Source organism: Strix uralensis, chromosome 21 (assembly GCF_047716275.1).
Source record: "Strix uralensis isolate ZFMK-TIS-50842 chromosome 21, bStrUra1, whole genome shotgun sequence".
NCBI classification, from domain to species: domain Eukaryota; kingdom Metazoa; phylum Chordata; class Aves; order Strigiformes; family Strigidae; genus Strix; species Strix uralensis.
In genome coordinates, this window is record NC_133992.1 from 6384749 (window position 1) to 6407884 (window position 23136).

The 23136-nt window shown below is 46.4% G+C and overlaps 1 protein-coding gene across 7 annotated transcripts; it reads left to right on the forward strand.

Annotated features, from left to right (window-relative positions):
- The first annotated feature begins 1717 nt into the window (after positions 1-1717).
- Positions 1718-22913, forward strand: GOLGA2 (golgin A2). Of its 7 annotated transcripts, none has more exons than XM_074890927.1 (28): positions 1718-1805; positions 3118-3240; positions 3627-3707; positions 7121-7255; positions 7864-7907; positions 8043-8106; positions 8579-8638; positions 9101-9181; positions 11020-11058; positions 11571-11633; positions 11881-11974; positions 12637-12743; positions 13315-13373; positions 13628-13769; positions 14902-14991; positions 15160-15267; positions 15367-15454; positions 15951-16297; positions 17107-17220; positions 17510-17734; positions 18018-18117; positions 18205-18293; positions 18908-19061; positions 19192-19259; positions 19833-19935; positions 20197-20303; positions 20499-20667; positions 20774-22913. In XM_074890927.1, the coding sequence occupies exons 1-28, from the start codon at positions 1758-1760 to the stop codon at positions 21022-21024; spliced, it is 3153 nt and encodes a 1050-aa protein (XP_074747028.1). In that variant the 5' UTR covers positions 1718-1757; the 3' UTR covers positions 21025-22913. The 7 variants fall into 7 exon arrangements, with proteins under 7 accessions (XP_074747028.1, XP_074747029.1, XP_074747030.1 ...); XM_074890928.1 differs by having other exon boundaries at positions 15954-16297; XM_074890929.1 differs by lacking the exon at positions 11020-11058.
- Positions 22914-23136: the final 223 nt, after the last annotated feature.

Sequence of the window (23136 nt, forward strand, 5' to 3'; positions counted from 1 at the left end):
GCGGGGCACGCCGGGAAGTGTAGTCGGGCCGCCACCGCCGCGGGGCATGCCGGGAGCTGTAGTCGAGCCGCCACCGCCGCGGGGCATGCCGGGAGCTGTAGTCGAGCCGCCGCGAGGCACGCTGGGAGTTGTAGTTTTACCCTGACAGGGCCCTGTCGCTGTTCCTGCCCCCGACGCGGGGGATAGCGCTTGAGAACAAACTTCCCCGTGTGAAGCTGCCGGTGATATTTAGGTGGGGCAGGATATAACTATCCTAATTACCGCAGCCAAGGTGATTACACTCAGTGCCTTCAAAAAATGCCTCAGAGCCACCTCACCTCCGGGGCTGCAGCCAGGGTCTCAGGGAGAGCTCTGGAGGCCTGTGGGGTCACTCACACAATTATTATTTTTGTAGGGGAGAAGCTGCCACTGCCCGAGCCACCGGCTGCCCCGCCTGTCCTGCCCGGCCGGAGGAAGCGCTTGCTGATGGTCCAGCGCAGCTCCCGTGTGCGTGGCCGTGCCCCCCGCAGACCCCGGCCCCACTGCCACAACCTTGCCACGCTTCTCGGACTGGCGCCTCCTGCCCGCAGCTCTCCTGGCCTGGCTGGCAAAGGTAAACGTGTCCCTGTGCAGCGCCAGGCGCTGGCAGGAGCCGTATCTGATTTCCTGGGCTGACCGCACGAGCCAAGCTCTGCTGTTGCCACACTTGGAATGTCAAAGGACTTGGGAATGGGATTCCACACCGGCAAAAACCAACCGCCTGCACTAACCGTGACTTCAAAGGCAGAGCTCAGACATCAAAGCGACGCACACAAAATGTAAAGCTATGTGGATTTGTAGGATGTGCCCTACAAAGGGCGAGGGAAGCCCGCCCAGCTCCCCAGCATGTACTCTGGGCAATTGAGTCAATACAGGAGCATGGAGTGGGTCACGCGGTCACACAGGAGGAGTGGGGCAGGGCGTTGCAGGGTGTCACATCAGAAGAGCAGGGTGTTGCAGGGTGTCACACTGGAGGAACAGCACAGGGTGTCATACAAGCAGAGCGGGGCAGGGTGTTGCCGGGTGTCACACTGGAGGAGCAGCTCAGCGTGTCACACAGGTGGAGTGGGGTGTTGCAGGGTGTCACACTAGAGGAACAGCTCAGGGTGTCACATAGGTGGAGCGGGGTGTTGCAGGGTGTCACATCAGAAGAGCAGGGTGTTGCAGGGTGTCACGCTGGAGGAGCAGCTCAAGGTGTCACACAGGCGGAGCAGGGTGTCGCACGGTGTCACATCAGAAGAGCCGGGTGTTGCAGGGTGTCACGCTGGAGGAGCAGCTCAAGGTGTCACACAGGTGGAGCGGGGTGTTGCAGGGTGTCACATCAGAAGAGCCGGGTGTTGCAGGGTGTCACGCTGGAGGAACAGCTCAAGGTGTCACACAAGCGGAGCGGGGTGTTGCAGGGTGTCACATCAGAAGAGCCGGGTGTTGCAGGGTGTCACGCTGGAGGAACAGCTCAAGGTGTCACACAGGCGGAGCGGGGTGTCGCACGGTGTCACATCAGAAGAGCCGGGTGTTGCAGGGTGTCACGCTGGAGGAACAGCTCAGGGTGTCACACAGGCGGAGCGGGGTGTCGCGGGGTGTCGCAGGGTGTCGCGGCGGAAGAGCGGGGCACCGCAGGCCGCCACCCGCCCGGCAGCCGAGCCGCGGTGAGCGGAGCGAGGGGCCGGGGCGGGGCGGGGCCTGGCGGCCGCCTCCGCCGCTCCCCGCCGCGGCTGACGTGGCCCGGGCGCGGGGCGGACATGGCGGACGGCAGCAGGCAGAGCAGGCTGGCGGCGGCCAAGAAGAAGGTGAGGGGCCGGCGGGGGACGGGGCTGGTGGGCCGCGACGGGCCGGGCAGGCGGCGGCCGGTTTCCACGGGCCCCGGGCGGATCGGGAGCCGCGGGCCGGGCTCGGCCTCCCCCGAGGGGCGCGGAGCAGGCCCGTCCTTCGCCGCCCCGCTCGCTGCGGACCGGGCTGCGGCGGGGGCCGCCGGGAGCCCCCGGGTGTCCGGCGCTGGCGGCCGCCCCCAGCCTGGGGGAGGCGGCCGGGGAGAGGCCGGGCCTGTGCTGCTGCGGTGCTGTGCGGTCTGCCTGGCTTGCTTTGGTGGTTTTCCCTTCCCCCCGCACCCCCCACCCCCCCTTTTTTTTTTTTTAATTTTTCCTTTTTTTTTTTTCCCCCTTATTTTTTTCCCTTGGGCTGCTCGGCCCCGTCCGTCCCGGCGGGATGCGCCTCTGTGTCAAAGTCATACGAATGGGAAAGTGTCCTGGAGCAGTTCAGGCTTCCATTTTGAAATCCTCCGAATAATGGGATCCTTCTCATTTATTATTTTTTTCCCACCTTGACTCCGAAGCGCGGCCGCAGCCATGCCCGGTGCCGGTGTCTGGCGCGGGGGGCGCGGGGGTGTTTTGGCTGTGGCGGGGGGCAGGTGGAAGCGGGCAGTTTACATAACTGCCTGGGACTCGCTTGGTTCGGGGTTTGGGTGTTCAGTAACATACACAAAAATGCCGGAAGACCTAGCAGGTTTCAAGTTACAGCTTATCAGACTAGATTTTCCCGGGTGAAGTGGATATGATTTAAAAATCAGTTGTAGATTGTTTCTCCTCTTACTTCACAGTTATTACAATACCTGTATTAATGTGTTATCTGTGGGGATTGTCATTTTCCTTCTTAAAATCTTTCACAGAGTGGAAGATCCTGCTATCAGGCACTGCTTTTTCACTTTGCATTCAGGATTAATTGTCCATTATTAATTTTTCCTTATTGGTCTTAGTTATAACACTAAAACCCCGCAAAATACTTCTTTTAATCTCCTTTTAGTTGCAGTATGGAGTATCAAATTGTTTCCCAAGAACATCATTAGCTGTATACAAAAGTTGAACGTTTACAACTCTGAGCCTCTTGTCATAAACCCCTTACACTAGTTCTTTAGGCTTCTCTGGATTTGTTTCAATTTTTTATTTTTTCCCCCAGAGGGACAAACTTTTTGAAGACTGTTTTTCTTGTCTTTACACTTTTTACATCCTTTTACCCTGTGGAGTTTGTTGTTTGATTTTTTTTTTTTTTATATATTCATAGAAGGCATATTGTGTTCGGACTTCAGATTCTTCTTTTTTTCCACAGCTGAAGGAATATCAGCAGAAGAATAGCCCTGGAGCAACTGCAGGAACTAAGAAAAAACGCAAAACTAAAGAAGGCAGTAGACCCGAGACCCCCACCAACGATGACCGGCAGCCTCCAGAGAACGTGAGTGTCTCATTCTTTCTCCCAAATCATTTGCCACCTTCTTGTTCTTTGGTTTTCCGAACAACGCGACTAGAGCCGGGGAAGGGTTGTGCCAGTGTAATAGATGAATGGCGTAGATGCCTGTATCACCAGCACATGAAGTGTGCCACAATAGTTAGCAACTGCCTCTCCTGGAAGGTGCACACTAGAGTCAGGGTACGTGCCGAAGCGGCGTCTGATCGTACAGTGCTGTCGCGCAGCCCTGGGTGTGTCCAGAGCTGCTGTTTTGAGGTGTGTGCTCCTACTGAGCTGGAGGATGCTGGTTTCTTTGGCTACCTTTGATTGCCGTTTTCTCTCTGTCCTTTTCTGAGCCATTTCTCTTTCCCCTTTTCTTTCGCCTCCTTTAGATTCAGAACATTCTGAAGGTGCTGGTGTCAGACCTTAACCGCTCCAATGGGGTAGCCATACCCTCATTGGACAAGAGGAAGGTGAGGCAGTGCTCGTGTCCCTCGCAGTGACGCGCTCTCCCTCCTGCATGCTTCGGGTTCTGTTTACACTGACCTTGACTTTTTCGGATGGAGCCTTGTCCTGACACATCCATTGTCAGTCGCTTGAGTTTTGTTGCTGTGTTTATTAACATGGAGCTATTTGTTACCATGCATTTCCATTGCTCGTAAGTGCTTGTTCCCTTTCTGGTTTGTGTCAAACTTAACATGTGAAAAAGTGAACCTTGTCAAAAATTCTTCCTTGAGACAGCTGAGCTTTGAGGAAAACCAGGAATTTGGGGTGAGGCGATAAACTAACATAACCGCTGAGGAAAACTGCACTAGGAAGTGGTAGTGTCTTCTTAGTCTGTATTTCTCCAGTTCTGCATGTCATTGCTGTATTTTCTAGCACCTCGTTTCTGAAGGGCAAGTTTCTGCTTATCTCCAGGCAAGCAGCTGCCCTGAGTAAGCTGCCTAGTTATTCCAGCCAATCCATTTTATGGCAGGCGATGAAACTTGCCCAGGTGATGTACAGTCTGGCAAGTACCACCGGTTTAAATATGTATAGGCAGGAAGTCAGATACTTCGAGTCAAGCGTTCAGCGTCTTCGTGTTCCCAAGCTTCTGAAGAGGAAAGGGCAGGAAGCATGCCAATAAGCAATAGAAACGTGTTCAGGAGCAAACATAAACAGCCTTTTTAAAAATTCCTTTTCAGACAGTTTATTTGAACAAGGCTCAAATTGTGATAGAAGCTCAGTGACATCAAATTTTGTAGCCCAGAATTTTCTTCCAATTTTGTCGTATCAGAACTCTGCTTTTCATTTTCATTTGCATCGTTTTTGTAGCTTATTTCCCTACCATTGTTTCAATTCGGTTGTCATAAAGTAACTCATTATTATTTTTACTGCATGTCCCTGTGTCTCCAGCAATAATAGAGTTGTATAACTATAGTAATCACCAGGGTCACCGGAGAGATGCAGTGAAACCTGCAAGATGGAATGGAGTTCACTCTGAATTGCCTTTGTATCCCTTTTCTCCTTTTTTTTGGGTGTGATAATACAGCAGCTGTTTTGTCCAACACCCAGAGTGAACAGCAGAAACTTTCTCCAACTGGAATTTTGTGTGTGTAGGTTGTGTATCAGTAGAACTTGAGCGACGTGAAGGCATATTGTCAGCTTTTACTGGGTGTGCCTGTCTGGCAGCAGGAGCATGTGTTTTGATTGAAGCTTCACTCTTGTCATGGGGACTGTTTTCAGTTAATACTCATAAGCTCAGTGTAAGTGGATCTTGGAGAAAGAGACTTGTTCCACATTGGAGGGTGAGATGAAGATGGGTGGTCCAGTGCTGCCGCTGAGATGGCATTTGCAGTGAAGGCCTACCTGTGTCTACAATTTTAGTCCTGATCTGAAAATGGAGAATTTATCACTTCTGTGCATTCTTGTTTTCCCATTTTTTTTGCTCTGTTTCTTTAGCACAGAGATACATTTTGATCTGATTGGCTGTTATGGAATTTGTGGATTATTTTGTCTGTGGTTTTAGGAATAATTTTGAAAACTAATTTTTAATTGCAATATTTAATGAAAGAAAGATTTATCTTTCCAGTTGCTGTCTTGTAAAAATCCTGAGTCAGGAAAATGCTGTTCAGAAACTCACTTGACGCTAATAGGGCAGAAAAGCTGATCCTTAGCATCTGAGCTACTGCTGCCATTGGTGTCTTAATGTGAGGCAGACCCCTCCCATCTCACCCTCTTCAGCTTTCTTGGCTGTGAAACACAGAAAACCCAACAAAATAGGAGCCTTTGTGTGAAAGCAAATGGATCCTGCTATAAGCTAAGCTGAGCAGAATTACTAACTTTTTACTCTACATTATTAGAGCCCCACAATGCATAATTTCCACAGAAGTGTCTTGCTCCTAACTATTTTTGTTTCCAACAAATTCAGCTTTTCAAATAGTTTGTTCTTTTTAAAAAAAAATATTTCAAAACTGCTTATTGTGGAGGAAGAAGGAAGGAGTTCTTGTGGTTAAGGCACGTTACTGGTTTTTGCATCTTGAAGCATTAAGCAAAAAGAATGTCCTGATCAGAAGAAATTAGGGAAACATTTTTGAGAGGTAGTGGGGAAGGTATTCCTCCTGTCCATCTGATGTTCTATGTTGATGAGTGTCTGAACCAATAAAGCTGAAGTAACCTGTAGCTGGAAGAAGTAAGGGAATTCCTGACCTTCCTATAAGCACCTAACATACGTGGCTCTTTGAGAGCACAAGTATCTGTCCTGCTAAAAAGAAATTGAGAAAATTCTATTTGTTTCCCTCTGCAGTCTTCCAGCTTATTGCTTTCGTTAAATCTGTCTTCACTGTTACTGTATTCTCCTTGCTGCTTGATTCATGAGTGAAGTGCTGAGCAGGTAAACAGGGAATGCCAAGAGAGAGATTTCTTGTTTCCTGTGAAGTGCCAAGAAGGAAGTGACTGAAGTAAGAGGGAGCTCTTTCAGATGGAATAGCAGAGAGCTGCAGTATATTGGTGGGGTTGAGTGTTGACAGGTGATTTCGCTTGCTTAGTGTTGTTAAATGGTGACTTAACTGAAGCTGGATGATGCAATAAACCAAATTGCCATAAAACACTAGAACACTGCTCTGGGCCTCTACGGCTCTCTGATGCTGTACAAGATAAATTAAATTGTCCAGTTCACTGTGGCTTGGTAGAAGTGTCATCAGATGCTATTCATCCTCCCACAAAGGCTGGATGAGAACTTGCATCGCTGTCCAGAAATAGTTTTTTGGCCCTTCTCTTTTCTATTTAGATGCTTGTAGTCACGGGATTCCTAGCCACAGGCACCTGCTCCCAGCCATGTGGAGTTTGGCCTGTTCATAAATGTCCTGTTTCTAAACTTGCGGTTCATGGCGTGCCACAAATTTCACTGAGTTTTAGATGGAGCATTTGAGTTTGACTAACCCAGTTTTCAAGTAGTCACTAACCTGTTCTTTTCCATCTTATTTGCAAACAGCGATCAGTGTTTTCCCCAGGCACATCTTGAAGGTAGTGCTTTTCAAAGCAGAGTGACTACCATCTGGCTTTGCCCTTGCTTGCTTTTTGGCAAGTCCTTTGCAGTAAATCTAGTGTGTGAACTTAGAGTTGGGTGCTGTTATTGCCCCCTGTTAAAGAAGTGAGTTTGATTATGGGACACCGGTTCTTCAGACTGGCTCTGAGAGGGCACAGGTCTGGGACAGTGTTTGATCGTGGGCTGATGGAGTCACCTGTTTGCTCTGGGGAGAACACAGATTCCCTTCCACATGTTTCTAAATGATTGATTGTTCATATCTGTCTAGTTTTCCCAGGCAGATCACAAGGTGATGCGTTCATGTGTGCTTTCATTCATTTTGCATGAAGGCTGTAATTCCTGTGATGTGTTTTGTGACAGGCATACTTTGACAGTGATGTTGCCACTCGTAATGCTGAACAGCTTGCTACCGATGTCCCTGTGCTATCTAACAGCAACAGTCTACCTAGTTGTGGTTCTGTTCTGCCTGCTCCTGCGAGCATGCAGCTGACACAGGTTTGTGAATTATCATGAATATTGCCATTGAATATTGGTTAGCCATACCACATTTTTTTTTTTGAGAAAGACAATCTGCATAAATATGACATGACTAGTTCAGATTTTCTCCTGCTAACAATACTGCATTCTCCACTCTCCATCTAGTCACTGTCTGGGAGAGCAGGGAGAGTACTAGCGTGCACGTGCCCCTGTGTCTTCCAAAGCTGTTTTCCTTCCCCTTCTCTCCTATTTCATTAGCAGAAAGTACCCTTAATAAGACAGGTCTCCAGTCAGACCAATCTGTGTTTCCTTTCACTACTTAAGATTCAGTTGAAGTTTTTTTCCAGCAAAGCAAAGTGTTGGTTATATTGATAAATAGTAAAGCAAACATAAAGCCTGTAACACTTAAGTTTCTCCATTTCCAAGAAACCTGGGCTCACACCACTCAGAAATTATGTGTAAGCCAGGACTGAGTTGGTGGTTTTAAGTTCATCTTTCTCTGGAAGCAGTAATTACAGGTGCTGGGGAACCTGAGCCCAGATGTAATCAAGTCTTAGTGACACATTCACAAATGTGACTCCCATCTTCTTTTACAGGCTTGTAAGTTTTTGTATTTCCATCCACAGATTCATGAAGCTGAAGATCATAAAAATGCTTTGGATGAGAACAGGTGAGTGTCTGTGTTTGATAAACAGCTTTGCAACAGGATCTCAACAAATTAAGGTTTTATTCCTCCCCAGTGCTGTTCTGACTGGGGCAGTTCTCTGGGAGAAATTTTCATCGCAAGGTCTTTCTTTGTTCTCAGGTCTTTCTCGTCAACAGAGAGTCTCCGCCAGTTGTCTGAACAACTCAATGGCCTGGTTTCTCAGGTACGGCCTCGTTTTGATCCACTTGTCCTATTAATTCTCTTGATGTTTGATGTGGAGCTTTAAGCAGTCAGGTCAAGAAAACACTCTTCAATCGCAGAGGTGTCTGCAGTCATCCTACTAAACAAGATGATATTTAAGCATTGAGAAGCAAAAAATCCTGTTTTAGGAATGTGAAATTTCAGCAGTAGGAAGAAAAGTAGAGTGGGATGAATGAACAGCATGTATTCATGGAAAGACGTATTCTTGATTTAGTGTAAAAGAATCTGAAGTCAATCTGCATAATTCATATCAGCTTGTCACAGAGGGAGTCTTGCATCTATCCTGAGCCAGGAAAGTATGTTTTCTGCGCCTGTGTGTGGTAATTTGAAGTGAAAGGTGCTATAAGAAGTATTATTATGATAGTCGGTTCTTACTTAATAGTGATTTGTTGCCTTGGGATTAAAACTGATTTATTTGACTGATTTACTTCTAGTCTACATCGTATGTGAATGGGGAAAGTGCTGTTTCTTCCACAAATATTAAGGAAATGGAAGTAAGTTTTTCTCAGTCTTATCTTTTTTTTTTTTTCCTCTTCTTTTTTTACTTGCTACTGTTGAGCACTTATTTGGACTCTGTGCTTACAGCAGTGTTAATGAGACCTAACTGAATGCACAGTTCACATACATCGCTGTCTAGGGTCGTCTGGTGCTGTAGGTGGGTAGTTGTGATCAGCTGTAGGAGGCAGGTGTCAGAGGCGTTTCCAGTTCAAGGACTGGGGATAATCTAGCTTCCATGCAACTGCATTTGTCAAAATGAAGCCTCGGCAGAAAAGGATAAAGTATCTTGATGTCCCAGCTGCTTTTGTTGAAACCTTAGATTTTGTTTTGTTTGGAGAATCTGATTATATCAAACTGTGATAATGATTTATTTTTCTGTCCTTTTTAATTATTGCTTTTTTCCTCCCCTCCTCCTCTTCTGCTCCTTCCTTTTTTTCCTGATTGCATGTGCCCATCAGACACGTTACCAGGAGCTGGCAGTAGCCCTGGACTCCAGCAATCTAACTAACAAACAGCTCGTTACAAAGATAGAGGAATTGGTAAGAAACAATCCAACCAACCAGTTTGACATTGTCTTTGCTGCTCCTCCATGCTCTCTGGGTGTCTGCAGGGTTATGGATTCTCTCATAGTGCCACAAGGAAGGCTGTTGTAAGGAACAAAATGGGCTGTATGGAAAACCCATTAATAGGATCAAACTCTAAGGCCACTGGAGAATGTATTGGCTCATCTGAGGGACAAGAAACAGTTTTGTTGTTTCCATTTAAGTGTGCTCTGTTGATCTCATCATGCTTTCCCTGGATGATAAGCATCCTGATAAAACAGCTATTTCTGGTCCTGGTCTGAATCTTTGAAATACAGAATTCTGGTGCTGGCAGCACTGTGAAAACCTGTTTCTGCAGGTGGTGATGCTGTTCTAAATATACCAGCAGAGTGGGAGCAATAGGTCTAAGAGAGAGCCTGGGGTGGTTTCTGATCATATCCTCAGCTTCTCTTGGCACGATGAATGAACTGCTTTGTGCTGTGGCCTGCATGGATTCCCGCTGCTGCTTTTCAGCCTTCAGCTTTAACACCCCAAGAAATGCAGCTAAGTGGACTTGTTTCAGTCTGAAAAGAGCCTTTCTTGTGTCCAATGCTTTTACCCATTTTGTTCCTCTCTAAAACTACACTTTTCCCAAAGTTCAGCATTTCCCTGTGTACCCCATGACCCCTCTTGTTGTTTTATTTTTGGTTTTGGGTTATTTTTGTTCCATTCTGTTTCTTTTTTTTTTTTTTTCTTTTAGCTGGGCTGCAGAGGTACCTGGTATAGTGCATTGCCCACCCGAGATTCTCCTTGTTTGCCTGCTTTTCTGTTTGCCTGGAACTATGTAGGGCCTTTGCTGCATTTGTGGTCTTGCCTTTGCTTTTCCTGGTTATGTTGTGCACTGGCATTGTTAGAATCAAAACTTATAACTCATCACCCTTCCATCTGTAGTCATGTTTCAAAATGCACTGAAGTAGTAGTAGTAGTAAAGAAACAGCTTGGCCAATGTTCATTCTTTGGGAAGGGGAAAAAGTACTAATTATGTAGTTACTTATGAGGCATCTGTGAGAAAACTGCCAGGGGGACAACAACAGCAAATGGCAAATGCAGCAGCACAGTTTGTGTGGCAGCCTGGGTAGACAGCTGCCACTGGTGTCTCCCTCACCTCCTATCTAGAGATGCACCATGTATAGTCAACAAATCTCCAAATACTTAGAATCATAGAATATCTCAAGTTGGAAGGGACACTTCACCCATAAGATTGAAATTAGCTAGGACAGAATTATCCCTTTTCTTTGCATTTGGCTTCAGCTCGCTCTCGTACCTGCTTTTGCAGAAGCCTGCCAACATAAGTGCAGCTCTGCATGACTTAAAGGCCAGTTGTTAAGTGGGATAAGGGTCTAAGGTCTCGGTTAAAGGAAAAGACTGTGGTTTTTGTTGGAGGTTTGGTTGTGTGTTTTTTTTTTTTTTTTTTTAAAAAAAAAGCATTTTTGGTGATTATCCTAATACATCAGGATTACCACGATTAATTTCATAGATGTGGGGTGCAAGTTTAACTGAAGTTGGAGGATGCTCAGATACGACCTACAGGGGTTTCAGTAGTGGTATTTGGGAAGAACTGTGGTAATGTACTGAGCAATGAAAAACATATCTGGCATGTAAAATATATTAGTGAAGGGAGCCCCAGATCTCTTATTTTTAATAGCTAAGGCAAACTTCCCAGTCTTCTAGAGAAATGATAATGGAAATTCTGTTTGCATTAATTGGGCATGTATCTACTTCATTAAATTGAAAATGTGTTTCAGCAGTATGAGAGTATTTTCTCTTAATACTGCCACATCAATTTTCTTCCGTAGAAACAGCAGAACCAAGAAGCAGTGAATCAGCTGGAGAAGGTAAAGCATGTCCTATTTTTGGATAGATACAGAAATAGGTATCTGTTTCTGTGAGCAGAAAGCATAGTGGACTGTGGCACAGGCATATGTGATCTTAGATTCAGTTTCATTTGTAGCATAACGTTGAATATTTTGACTTCATGAGTTAGGCCTGGCAGGTAGCGTTCTTATTTTGCCAAAAGCTAATATTTAAATGCTCAAGTATTGGAGGAGTGCAGTGGAGGCAGGAGATTACAGTTGAAGTCCTTGGCAGTAGCTTGCATTCCAGACATTGCCACATTTATGCTAGCAACGCTTGCATTATGCTGTCATTGCCATTCTAGGATGGATAAATAATAAATAGTAAATAATAAATAGTTCAAATAATGGAAAACTGAAGTATGTCTTTAAAAATACTGGTTTAGATGCTGGAAGTACTACCAGTAAATCAGTGCTTTTTTTAGTTTGACATAAAACAACAAGGGTTAACTATTTACATTTTTGTGCTGAATAGGCATCATTTGTTTATACAGGAAAAGAAGGATTTTGAACAGAAATTTTCTAAAGAGCAAGCAGCGCTGAGGGAACAGCTACAGGTAAGGCAGAGCCTCCATTACAGTAATATCACCTGGCTTCTGCTGTTTTCTGGATTCCTGACCACTCATAGTCTTTATCCTGGAAGCCATGAGTTCATTCCTTCAGGAAAACTGGGAGTCAGTCAGCCAGACTGTACTTAACTGCAAGAGCTCTTTACCTTTACTGAATTAATCCTTCCGTGGCAACAGTGATGTTGCAATTACAAGCAAAGACATTTTGTGCTTAGCTGATTTTTCTTTCCCAAAGGTTCATATCCAGACTATTGGAATTCTAGTTTCTGAGAAGTCTGAGTTGCAAACAGCCCTTGGACATACTCAGCAAGCTGCACGGCAGAAATCAGGTAATTGTGAGCACTCCAGCTCAAGCTGTTGGTTAAACTGTGGATTTCAAGTCACAGGCATGATAGTTGCTGGCAGCCAGCTCACAACACACACCGACTCCTTAATGAGCAATACTTGGCACTGCCACTGCTTCTGTCATCGTAGCTGCCCCCAGATGGGAGCGTGTTGATCCCATGGCAGTTGAAGTTCTTTTGTGCATCACTAAAGTCTTGTCAGCTCTGTTTGGGCCTGGTGACTACCCCAGACTGTTCCTTTTTGACTTTATTCTGATTCTTTTAAAACTTTGTTCCCTTTTCTCTGGCCTCCCTCCCTCCCACACAGCTGTTGTGTTAATGTAGGTTTTACCCGAGCCTTTCATTCTGAACTAAATTTGAGCAATTTATTCTATTAGAAAAAACCAACCAAACAACATATTGTCTATTGTTCTGCAAAGGAAGTTTCATCATCTCCCTCTAAAAGTGAGGAAGGTAGTTATAGAGAGCTTTACTGCCTGGAGTTGCTCGTGAATCACCTGTAGAGCCAGGAGTGAAACCAGGCCTACTGATTTACAAAGCGCTGCGCTGCCTTAAAAGCTTGTTGACAAAGTAGAAAGTGCTGTTCAGCCAGTTCCAAAAAGCTCTGTGTGGTCTAGCCTCAACTGACTGTGCTCTGACTTGTTCAGGAGAAGCTGAAAACCTTGCTGCTCGTTTACATTCATCTCGCCAGAGGGTATCAGAGCTAGAACGTACTTTGTCCTCCATCTCTATGCAGCAAAAACAGTCAGAGAAGGTAAGAGTCACCTCTATTTATGCTTAACCAGCAGCTCTGCCTTTGGCTATTTGCTTGTCACTACACTACTGCAGTGTCTGTAAGTCCCTGCTTAGAGAAGAGACAGAAATTAACCTTGTTAATTGTTAATTAACCTTGTAAAGCCCTGTATTCTCCATGATCAAGGCAAACTTTGTTCAGGCTTCTGTGACCACTAATCATATGGTCCAGCTGCTGTCTTCAGATCTGGCGCTTTACTTCATTAGTCTTGCCAGCTCCACACAACAGAAGCCTGACTGAGACCTTGTCCCAGGAGGGTCTCCATCAAACAGACACTTTAGTATTGATGTTCATCCAAAAGTTTGCAGAAATAACCTCATGTTCAGTTAGTAGCATCACATTTGAAAAGACTGAGCAGACTTATTCCTGGCAAATTCAGGAGGTTCTAAGCAAACTTACCCTGAGGATTTTGACAGAGTTATGACCTTTTCCACTTTAGCTGATCTGCTAAAGGTGAAATGAAGTATTTTTTTAACATTTTATTTGTTTGGCTAAAGTCAGTAGATGAATCAATAATTTCCTTTTTCTCCAGCATAATAAAGAGTTAGTGAAGGAGCGAGACAACTTGAAACTGGAACTGTACAAACGAAGGTAAGTCCATTCTGCTTGTTACTGCAGAGTAACACTACTCTTCTCAGTAGAGCCACAAAACATAACACGGGACACGGACCACAGGTGGTGACTTGGGAGGCTGGCTATTCAATTAAAAAAAAAAAAAAGTCATTAGATGTGAGTTTCTATTGATTCTAGCTGCTATGAAGAACTGGATTGTAAATTCATGACATGGACATCAGCAGACCCATAGTACATAAAGTGATGCCATTTTAATTGTTTGCTTGTTTCAGCAAAAGTAGTGAGGAAATAAAGCAGCAGAATTCAGAGCTGTCAGAGAAGGTTCACTCCCTGGTTTCCAAGAACTCGGCTATGAAGTTGGATATGGAGGATTTGCATAAGAAACTGGAAATGGCTGAACTGATGATTCAACAGGTAACCATAACACTTCTGGGATGTGAAGGTAGATCTCACTGATCATTGTAAGACTTTGCTTCTGACAGTGGGGGGCAAGACTTAACTCTTATTTTTAAAGGAAAGCAGAAAATCCCGTCAAGACATCCTCTTTGAAAGGCTTTCACTGAGGCCTCTGAGGAACAGAACAGTCTATATTCTAAGGAGTTTAATGATTGGACTAGATGATCTTCAAGGTCTTTTCCAACCTAGATGATTCTGTGAGTTGGAGCAGTAGATTGAAAGACATTGTGACATTGGTCTGCTAAAAGAACGTTACACAGTATGAGAGGGTGACTGAACATACCAAGTGTGAAAATATGGTGACTTTTCCTGCTTGTGTCTGTTCAGCATTTTGGTTACTTGGTGGTTGTGCAGTCTCGCTGAGTCGAGTAGGGGTGGTGTTTGTACCCACCCTAGCAGCAGGAGGTGAATTGGACAATGACAACTTGTAGGTCAGCTGGGGAAAGTTGAGAGAAGCAGCCAGTTAGAAGGGGAATGCATGAAGCCAGCTGTTAACAGTTCAGAGAGAAAGCTTAGTGTTCAGGTGAGCCTATGAGGGTAAAAAATGCTTTTTTCCTTTTTTTTTTTCACCTTTTTTCCCCCCCTTCTCTAGACAGTGGCTTAAGTTACCCTTGAAATAAAGCCAACTGCTGCTCTCCTGGGAAAAGTACTGTGTCAACTGAACCAGCCTTGCTACTTAGCCCACTGACATGTTTGACACTGGCTTTAAATTCCTGACATGTTTGACAACTTTTAAGGTCACGAGCTTTCATACCATCTGATCTGGCTGTATAATACAGACTCTGGAAATGCACAAAGTTTCTGAGCCAAATTGTTTGATTAAAGCCTATTTTCTTAATTAAAAAACGCAGTAAATATAAAATTGGTAGGGAGGAGCTGTCCTGTTCAGCCTGTTTTACAGGGCTAAAAATCTATGGTTTTTGATTTTTGTCCTTTTTTTTTGTTCATTGAACTTAACTGTGAGTTGGAGCACTTTAAAGTACTGTAGAAGGTTACGACATGGATCGTGTGGCAGGCTACTGTCAGTGGAAAGGCTACTCAGAAATTGAGTATTAGTATTTTGCAATAATTTTTTGATTTTTGTTGGCAGTTCTCAAATCAGGCAGGGAGTCTGGATGCAAATCAGCAGTTGCAGATGGCACTGGAGGAGAAGGCAAGCCTGGAAACCCAGGTTGCTCAGGTAAGAGGTTGTATGAAATATGATCCAAATCTTGATGTCTGTAAAGAAACTTGCGTGGCAGAAGAACGTAGCCTGAGCTTTGCATTCACACTGGTTTCCTCAAGCTTAAGCAGTCACTGCCAAATTTATTTAGCCAATACAATTTTCTTTGTGTTTGATTTTGAACAGCTCTCAGAATCACTTCACCAGCTCCAGGCAGAACGAGATCAGTATGTAGAAAAACTGAAGGAGGAGCGGAGCATTTGGCAGCAGCGGGTACAGCAGCTCTCGGAGCAGGTAACATCAGGGGCAGTATCACAGCTGCTTTTGACAAACACAGGCAGGAGGAAATGCACCGTGAACATTGTTTTAACTTTCACTTGTGTGACCTTGCAGGTCCACACAATGGCAGAGGAGAAGGAGAAGCACATGGCCCAAATTCGGGAGCTGGAAGCCAATGTTGCAGAGCTGTTGAGCAAATCAGGTAGGGCTTCCAAAGTGGGGCTTCACATTGCAGAGTACCACACTGTCGCCGCTGTGCAGGAACTTCTGTACACGAGGAGCAAGTAGGTCTGATGCTCTGAAGCTGTGAAGGCAGCTGAAAGCCTGGTGTCCCTAAGAAACCTTTCATCCTAGGAACCAACAAGTGAACTACTTCAGCTAATGACCAGCAGACTGTTTGTGTCCTTAGCATCTGCCTGACTGTACTGGCAGCCCCTCTGGCCCAGGAGTTTGGGAAGGCAGGATGCTCTTGCGAGGGCTTGAGGGAGTTGGCAGCACGTGGCAGGATGCTGTGCTTGGTTTTGGGGTAGTTTTGCTCCGTTGTTCCTTTCCGTGCCCTGCAGTGAGGATTGGATACTGCAGCTGGTGATCCCCTCTGGGACACAGAGCCCTATAGGTTGGGGTATGCTTTGTGTAAGTAAGCGTGATGTGTCTTACACAGCGATTTGACTGAGCTGCTTTTGATTCCATTTCCTCAGCAGTTAAGCCCATGGATATTGAGCCTTCCTCACCAGCAGAGCCCACAGCAGCTGAGCTGAGCCTGCAGGAAGAGATCCAGCGGCTGCAGCAGGAGAAGGAGGAACTGCATGGGCAGTACCAGGCCCAGGTCCGGGACAACGAGCAGCTGAGCCACCTCAACCGGGAGCAGGAGGAGCGGCTGCTGGAGCTTGAGAAGGCTGTGCAGCGCTACAACGAGGAGTCTGTGGACAGACAGCAGATCCTGGAGGACATGCAGAGTGACAAGGCCACCATCAGTAGGGCACTGAGCCAGAATCGGGAGCTGAAGGAGCAGCTGGCTGAGCTGCAGAATGGGTTTGTCAAACTGGTACGTCTCTTTCGTGCATCTTTTCCCACTGCTTCCCTCACTGGTCCAATCCTTTTGTAGCACAGATATGAAAAACTGGCAGAAGCATTACCTGTCTCTTGTCTGTTCCATCTTCTGTGATACATACTACCCTGACAGGAGGTTCCCTGTAATTCTTACTCCCTCAGGTGCTCTGGCAGATGAACCTTTGTCCAGAGCAGTTTCCTTTTCCCTCTCATCCCCTGGCAGTCAGGCTGTTTCTTTCTGCGGGTATTCCTCCTGCCCTTTTACCTTTGGAGATACCTGTTCTCTGTTCCCTGTATTTGCCCATGAGGAAGAAGTTCTCAGCAGTCTTCTCTCCTGCTGCTGTCATTCTTATCCATCCTGGAGCTGAATCCTTGCTCTTGCTTCTTCCAGTGTAACAGCTTCCCCTCTGGGGCCCTGGCAAACTGACACATGGTCTAGCCACTGATTTTTCTTTAGTCCTTTCTGAGCTCCTCTTCCTTGTTTTTGAATGTCTGTTGGCTCTGTTTGGGATATTCATACCACCCATCTGCTTTGGAGCTGACAGGCTGTGTGATATGCCAGGCCTCTTCTTGGCACTGTCCCAGCCCTGATTCCCTTGGCCCTTTCCTTGCTCTTCTCCCATCATCTGAACCTTTCTGTAAGTTATTTACTGCCCTGAACAGTCAATTTATGGCCCTTATTTACACCCCAGAATAACACAAGGGATGGCACCCTGTTGTATCAGGAATGAACATGGTTTATTGTGAATATATAGTTTATGTTGGTCGAGGCAATTTCCTTATAGTGAGGTATTTGTCTTGCAGACAAATGAAAACATGGAGGTTACAAGTGCCCTACAGTCAGAGCAACATGTAAAGAAGGAGCTGGCCAAGAAGCTTGGGCAGCTGCAGGAGAACCTGGGGGAGCTCAAAGAGTCGGTAAGCAACAGCCGGCGGGATGGCAGGGCAAGTACGTAGCAGTTAGTATAAACTGCTGGCAACTTTCCAAACTGTGATGGGAGGATGGAAATTGGTATTGTAATGATCAAGCTGGGAGCCTTCCCCCATCGTCTGCTGTCTGATGTGGGGGACCAGCATGTGGGGGCAGATGGTGGCTGCCTGCCTAGTTGGTGGCTTTGGGGCAATGTTGACAGTTTAGATCATGTCACACGGATCAGCTTTTCTGGCAGAAATGGTTTGATGTGACGGTTCCATCTTGTTATTTTAGCTGGAACTGAAAACACAGGAGGCTCGGGGTCTGCAGGAGCAGCGGGATCAGTACTACAGCCACTTGCAGCAGTACACCGTGGCGTACCAGCAGCTGGCTGCCGACAAGGAGGAACTGCACAAACAGTACTTGCTTCAGACACAGCTGATGGACCGGCTACAGCACGAGGAGGTGCAGGGGAAGGTGACAGTGGAAATGCACCTCAAAGAGCTACAGCAGACCAAGGTAATGGGAAAAAGGGGCAAGTGGAAAGATGGGAGGAAAAGTGCTTAATGACATTCAGTATTAATTAAGCAAAAGGTTGGACCAGGTGATCTTTCGCAGTCCCTTCCAACCCGGGCTGTTCTGGGGTTCTGTGACTACATCCTGTGCGATTACAGCTGAACGATACTTGGCCGGAGCAGAACCAATCCTTGTGTGTGTGTGTGACACTGCTACCTGAAGATGTAGTGACCATCTGCAGTCTGGCTTGCACAAGTTTCAGTGACCTTCTGCTTCTCTCTTGCAGGAAAGTCTGGAAGCTGTAGCTAAGGAAAACAAAGAGCTGCAGGCCCAGATCAGTCAGTTAGCAGCAGACCTGGATGGCAGGATTCTGCACCGACTAGAGGGTGAGTAGCTGCAGCTGGTCTCCAGGGTGGAGGTAGAGCTGGGCTCTCTGCTGTACCACCTCCTTGTTCACCTTCCTCCTTTTACAGGAGACGGAGTTGAAAGTGAAGCAATGACCGAAGAAATTCAGAAATCTTCATTTGTGATCCCAGAGAAGTTTGAAAGCCATGAAGAAATGGTGAGTCTTAATGGGTAGAAAAGCCTTTGGTTTTAGTTCTATACAAACATTTAAGAAAGGAGGCAGGTTAAATTGCAGAGAGGTTCTGTTGGGTGCATGGAGTAGGCTGTTTATCAGCTGTCATCTCTGCCAGCTGAGGTGCAGTAATGAGGGAAGTGTAACAGTGCCTTGTGCATAGCAGCAAAAACCCAAGAGTTCTGCAGCATCCTTGCAAGATAGGCTGGAAGTCTGGCAGTGGCTTTAACTAGGAAGACAACTCAGCTGGCAGAGTAGCTCTCTAATTACAAGGATGATGTTCTCTTTAGTTTGGAAGGTAATTTGGAAATGGTGTCGAATATTTACTAGATTTTTCTGTAAGTGCAGTCATAATTGAAAAATACTGCAAGCAAACAGCTATCATGGGAGCTAGTATTTAACCTGCATATTTGTACTACTTGGGAGTGAGAAAAGATGCAGTAGTTGCTGCCTGATTTAGTTCCAGGGCAGTCACTTACTACTTTGGTTTTGTACCCACAAATAAAAAGGGGTGAGCTGTTACCCTGTCCCAACATGCACCACTGATGGTGCTTCACACAGCAGCAGCACTAACGTGTACACTCTGGAATTCTTCTCAGGTTGCTTTCTTGACATCTGCCATGTCCCAGGTGGAGAAGGAGCGAGAAGACATGAGGCAGCAGCTGGCTGCTCAGAAACAGCAGTGCAGAAGCCTCCTGCAGCAAATAGCAGCTCTGAGGCAGGAGCAGCAACATAACATCACGCTGGGTGGAGGTAAAAATTTGGTGCAGTTTGGGGACAGTGTGAATACGGAGGCATGCCCCCGCCAGCTGCTCTGGCCTCTGAAAGGTTTTGTGAGCGCATCATGTCCAGGGAGGAATTAAATTACACATGTCCCTTCCAGGTTCCACTGTGGATACTGTTCCAGTGGAGGTTCACGAGGCTTTGAAAACTGCCATGGAGAAATTACAGGTAAGCAAAGGATCTCCTCAGACTCTGATCCAGCATCGGCCTCTTCCAGCACACACAGACACATTGTAGGGGAATAAGTAGCAATGTTCCATAATAATAAGCTACTTCCTAAAAAGCTTATCACTGCTTGTCTCAGCACAGGAAAGCTTGCAGCAGTAACTCCCCTCCCACCCCCAAAGACTGAGTGTAAGGGCCTAACACTGATCTGTGGTCTTTTTCTAAAGAAATAGCTGAAAACCAGACTTGAGTATCTTCACCCTGCTGGGATGAAGCAGGTGGTCTGCAGTCTTGGAGCCAGGTATGACCAGAGCTGTGCTGTCCCAGCACTGAGAAGGTTAAAAGGCACTTTGTTTCATCAGCCCTTCTGCTTCCCAAAACACAGAGATGCTTTTTTACACCTTTTCTAGCTCTCTCCTCTCTGTTCCTTTTTAGCATCAAATTGGAGACAAGTTGTAAAGGCAGCACGATTTGTTCCCTAGGCTCAGACTGGTGTGAATGGAGGGTGTTGTCTTTAACATGGGTAGTCTTTGTACGTGAGCAGTTCAGATGATTGATACCAATTTTTGTGTTCAGTCCCGTTTCACAGACCTGATGCGTGAGAAAGCTGATCTGAAGGACCGGCTAGAAGAGTTAGAACATCGCTGTATACAGCTGTCTGGGGAAACGGACACCATTGGTATGTTCAGGCAACACCAGCACACGCTAAAGCTTGCTCAGAGCGTTATTTATCTGGGGAACAGAAGGTCCCCAACAGCTTTTGGAGCTGGAGTCCTCCCTCTACCAAGCAGTTCATGTCTCCTCTGCTGCCTCACTAGGCTGGATCTCCAGTCCAGGGCTGGATTCGCTGGATCCTCGTGCCACATAGTTGTATGCTCACCATAAGGCTTGTACCCTGATCTTGCCAACGCTCCCTCCTTACACTTCTCTTGTATTCCAGGGGAATACATCGCATTATACCAGAGCCAAAGGGCCATCCTCAAACAGCGGCACCAGGAGAAGGAGGAGTACATCAGCCGACTGGCTCAGGATAAGGAAGAGATGAAGGCAAGGAATCCTTTCTGTACTGCTCCTGCAAGCAGGGCAGGCCCGGGGAGCACTTGCACAGTCCAAACCTTCGCGTGCTGCTCTTCCGCGAGCTTTTAACTTTGAAGCTGCTAATTTTGTGACAGAGGCAGGACTGCAAACCGTAGCGCGGTGTTTGTGCTCACATTTCACAGGCTTTCCTTTCCTTTGGTGCAGATGAAACTACTGGAACTGCAGGATTTGGTGATGCGTCTGGTCAGGGAAAGAAACGAATGGTACAGCAAGTACGTAGCGGCTGCTCAAAACCCAGAGCTGTTGGCGAGCCAGAATGAAAGCGTAGTTCCAGCGGAGAGGCGCATTGAACTGAACGCTACTGATGGAGAAGGTAAGCTGCAGCCAGGACCTGCTCCGTAACATGGAATAACCCGTGTTCTCAGGGTCGTGTGTGGACGGGAAGAGTTACCTGCCTGCCCTGTCTGTGTTCCTTGCAGGGTTACGAGAAGTGAATTTGTCAGATGAAGCAGAACAAGAGGCTGCTGCTCTTCATCAATCTGGTTTTGCCCCTATTGACAGTAAAGCTGCTCAGCCAAGCCAAGAGGACCCTACAGCAAAGCAAATAATGCAGCTTCTCAGAGAAATCCAGAACCCTCAGGAGAGGCTGGGCTCCCTGCTGGAAAACCCCTGCATTCCCTTCTTCTATCGTGCTGATGAGAACGATGAGGTCAAAATCATGGTAGTTTAAGTGGCGCTAAATCTTACTTACGGCAATTTTCTACGAGCCTGAAAGGACTTAACTGACTTGTATGTGCCCACACCTCTGCTCAGTGCCCTTGGGCAGAACAGAGTCCTAAAGACATCAGGAAAGAGGGATTTCATCAGACGGAACTTGAGTATCAGACCTCATCTTCTCCTTCTCTTTCTTCTGTTACTTGGTGTGCTCGGAGTACAGGCAGACTCAAACTAATCCGGGGCAGCAGCTGGTGCTGGCACTTCACCTGGGCCAGGTGCAGGCCGGGGGGAAGGGGATTCCCTAACTTTGGGCAAAATGATTTAATCCCTTATCGCAGACTCTGCTGCCAGCAGCCTGAGCAGCGGTTCTGATCCATCACTCATGACCGTCATTGGCCTCGTTCCTTCCAGGGCTCCCAAAGTAACTAACTTATTCTGGTAACGAACTCTTTGGACTCTGAACAGGTTGTTTTTGTTTCATACTACGTATCTTAAACTTCCTACTTTCTTCTGCAGCCTGCCTCTTGCAAACTGTATCTGAAACCGGCCTTGTCATCTTCAACAGCCCCAAGATACAGGCTCCTGGCGAGCTGGGCAGCACGGCCGCCCCTGCAGGCTCGTGGCTAGGGGAAGGGACCGCAGGTTGCCTTCTGAGTCTTTTTGGTTACTTGACAAAGCTTTATGTGATTCTTGGGAGTGGGGTGGAAATGTAACTGCACTTTGAAGGATGGTGTGTTTCACTTGTATGTGTCTGAAGGTTTTATTTATTTTAAAAAAAAAGGGGAGAAATAAGTAAAAGGAAACCACTTAATAAACATGCTTTGTTTTGAATTTCTGGACTCTAGGGGTTCTAGTTCTCCATTGCTTAACTTTCCTTTTCTCCCAGTTTGGTAAGGAGCGTATCTGATGCACAGACTCTCAGATCCTGTGCCCTTGGTGTAAGTTCCTGGCACACATCAGCAAGCGAGGTATCAGCTGGCACTGCCCTGAAGCCAGAGCCCTAATTCTAAGGAGAAAACAAGCCACAGGGGGAGGCGAGAGTCCCCTGAAGCAGCAGCAGAGCAAATCCCTTGGATGTGCAAGCAATGATGAACTGCGTGTGGACATCCTGCAACTAAACCTGCCTTTCAGGCAAGAACTGCCCTTGGTGGGAGGGTTAGTTTCAGCAAGGGAGTTTTAAGGAAGACTACAGGGGAGGTTTAAGGGACCTGACAGTGACAGCTGGAGCCTGGGCTCATGCCTGAAGGAGCCTGCACCACCTCCCTGTTCACCTGTCAAGAGAAGAGATGGGAGCACAGGAACGCAGTATCGATTCTGGGGTTTGTCAATGACAAAAAGAGACAGTTCAGATCTCCTGTGTCCAAGTCTGTCAAGCTTTACACCAGCACAGTAGAGAGCTTTTCTTTTAATACCAGAAGCAGGTAGTGTTTTGTTTTTTTAAATGGTTCATCGTGATGTTTCCATGTACAACTGAAAAAAACCCACACACAGAACAATTAATGCTTTCCTGTGAAGCCACCAGGGGAAGATGGAAGCTGTTGTCTGAACTCCTTTCATCCGAATGGTGCTGGCGTTGTCAGCTACTGGCACAACCCAGGGGCTCCGGGCTGCATGGGTTTGTGTACATAGTGTATCTGTGTAAAATGCTGTATATTCCTTGAAGAGAGACTAAGCCTTTTGCAGTGTTCGTGCCTGCTCAGGCTATTCGTAAATCTGTATCAGAACTAACAGGGGCAGGGCTGTGATTTAATACAGAGCATTATTATAAATGGAATAAATATTTATTGGGTGTTCTACTCTAGTACTGTGAAGGAGACCAGTGAAGAAGGTCTGCAGGCTGTGGCAGAGGTGACTTAATCCTGTTACAAATTTGCTTCCTGAATAAACTTATTCAGATGGGCACTGACTAGATGTATTTCTTCTGCATTGATCACATTGAAATTTGGCCAGAAAAAGGAGAGTGAAGAATGAATTCTTTATTAAAAATACCTGCACTGGTATCAATGCCCTATTTCACTTTGCTTTCATGAATGTTTTTCTGTAGACATACTGCTGACAAGCCTGAGAGCTCCTGGCTTGCATTTCACATCCAAACCCTAGGTTCAGATTCATTTTGTACCCCCTT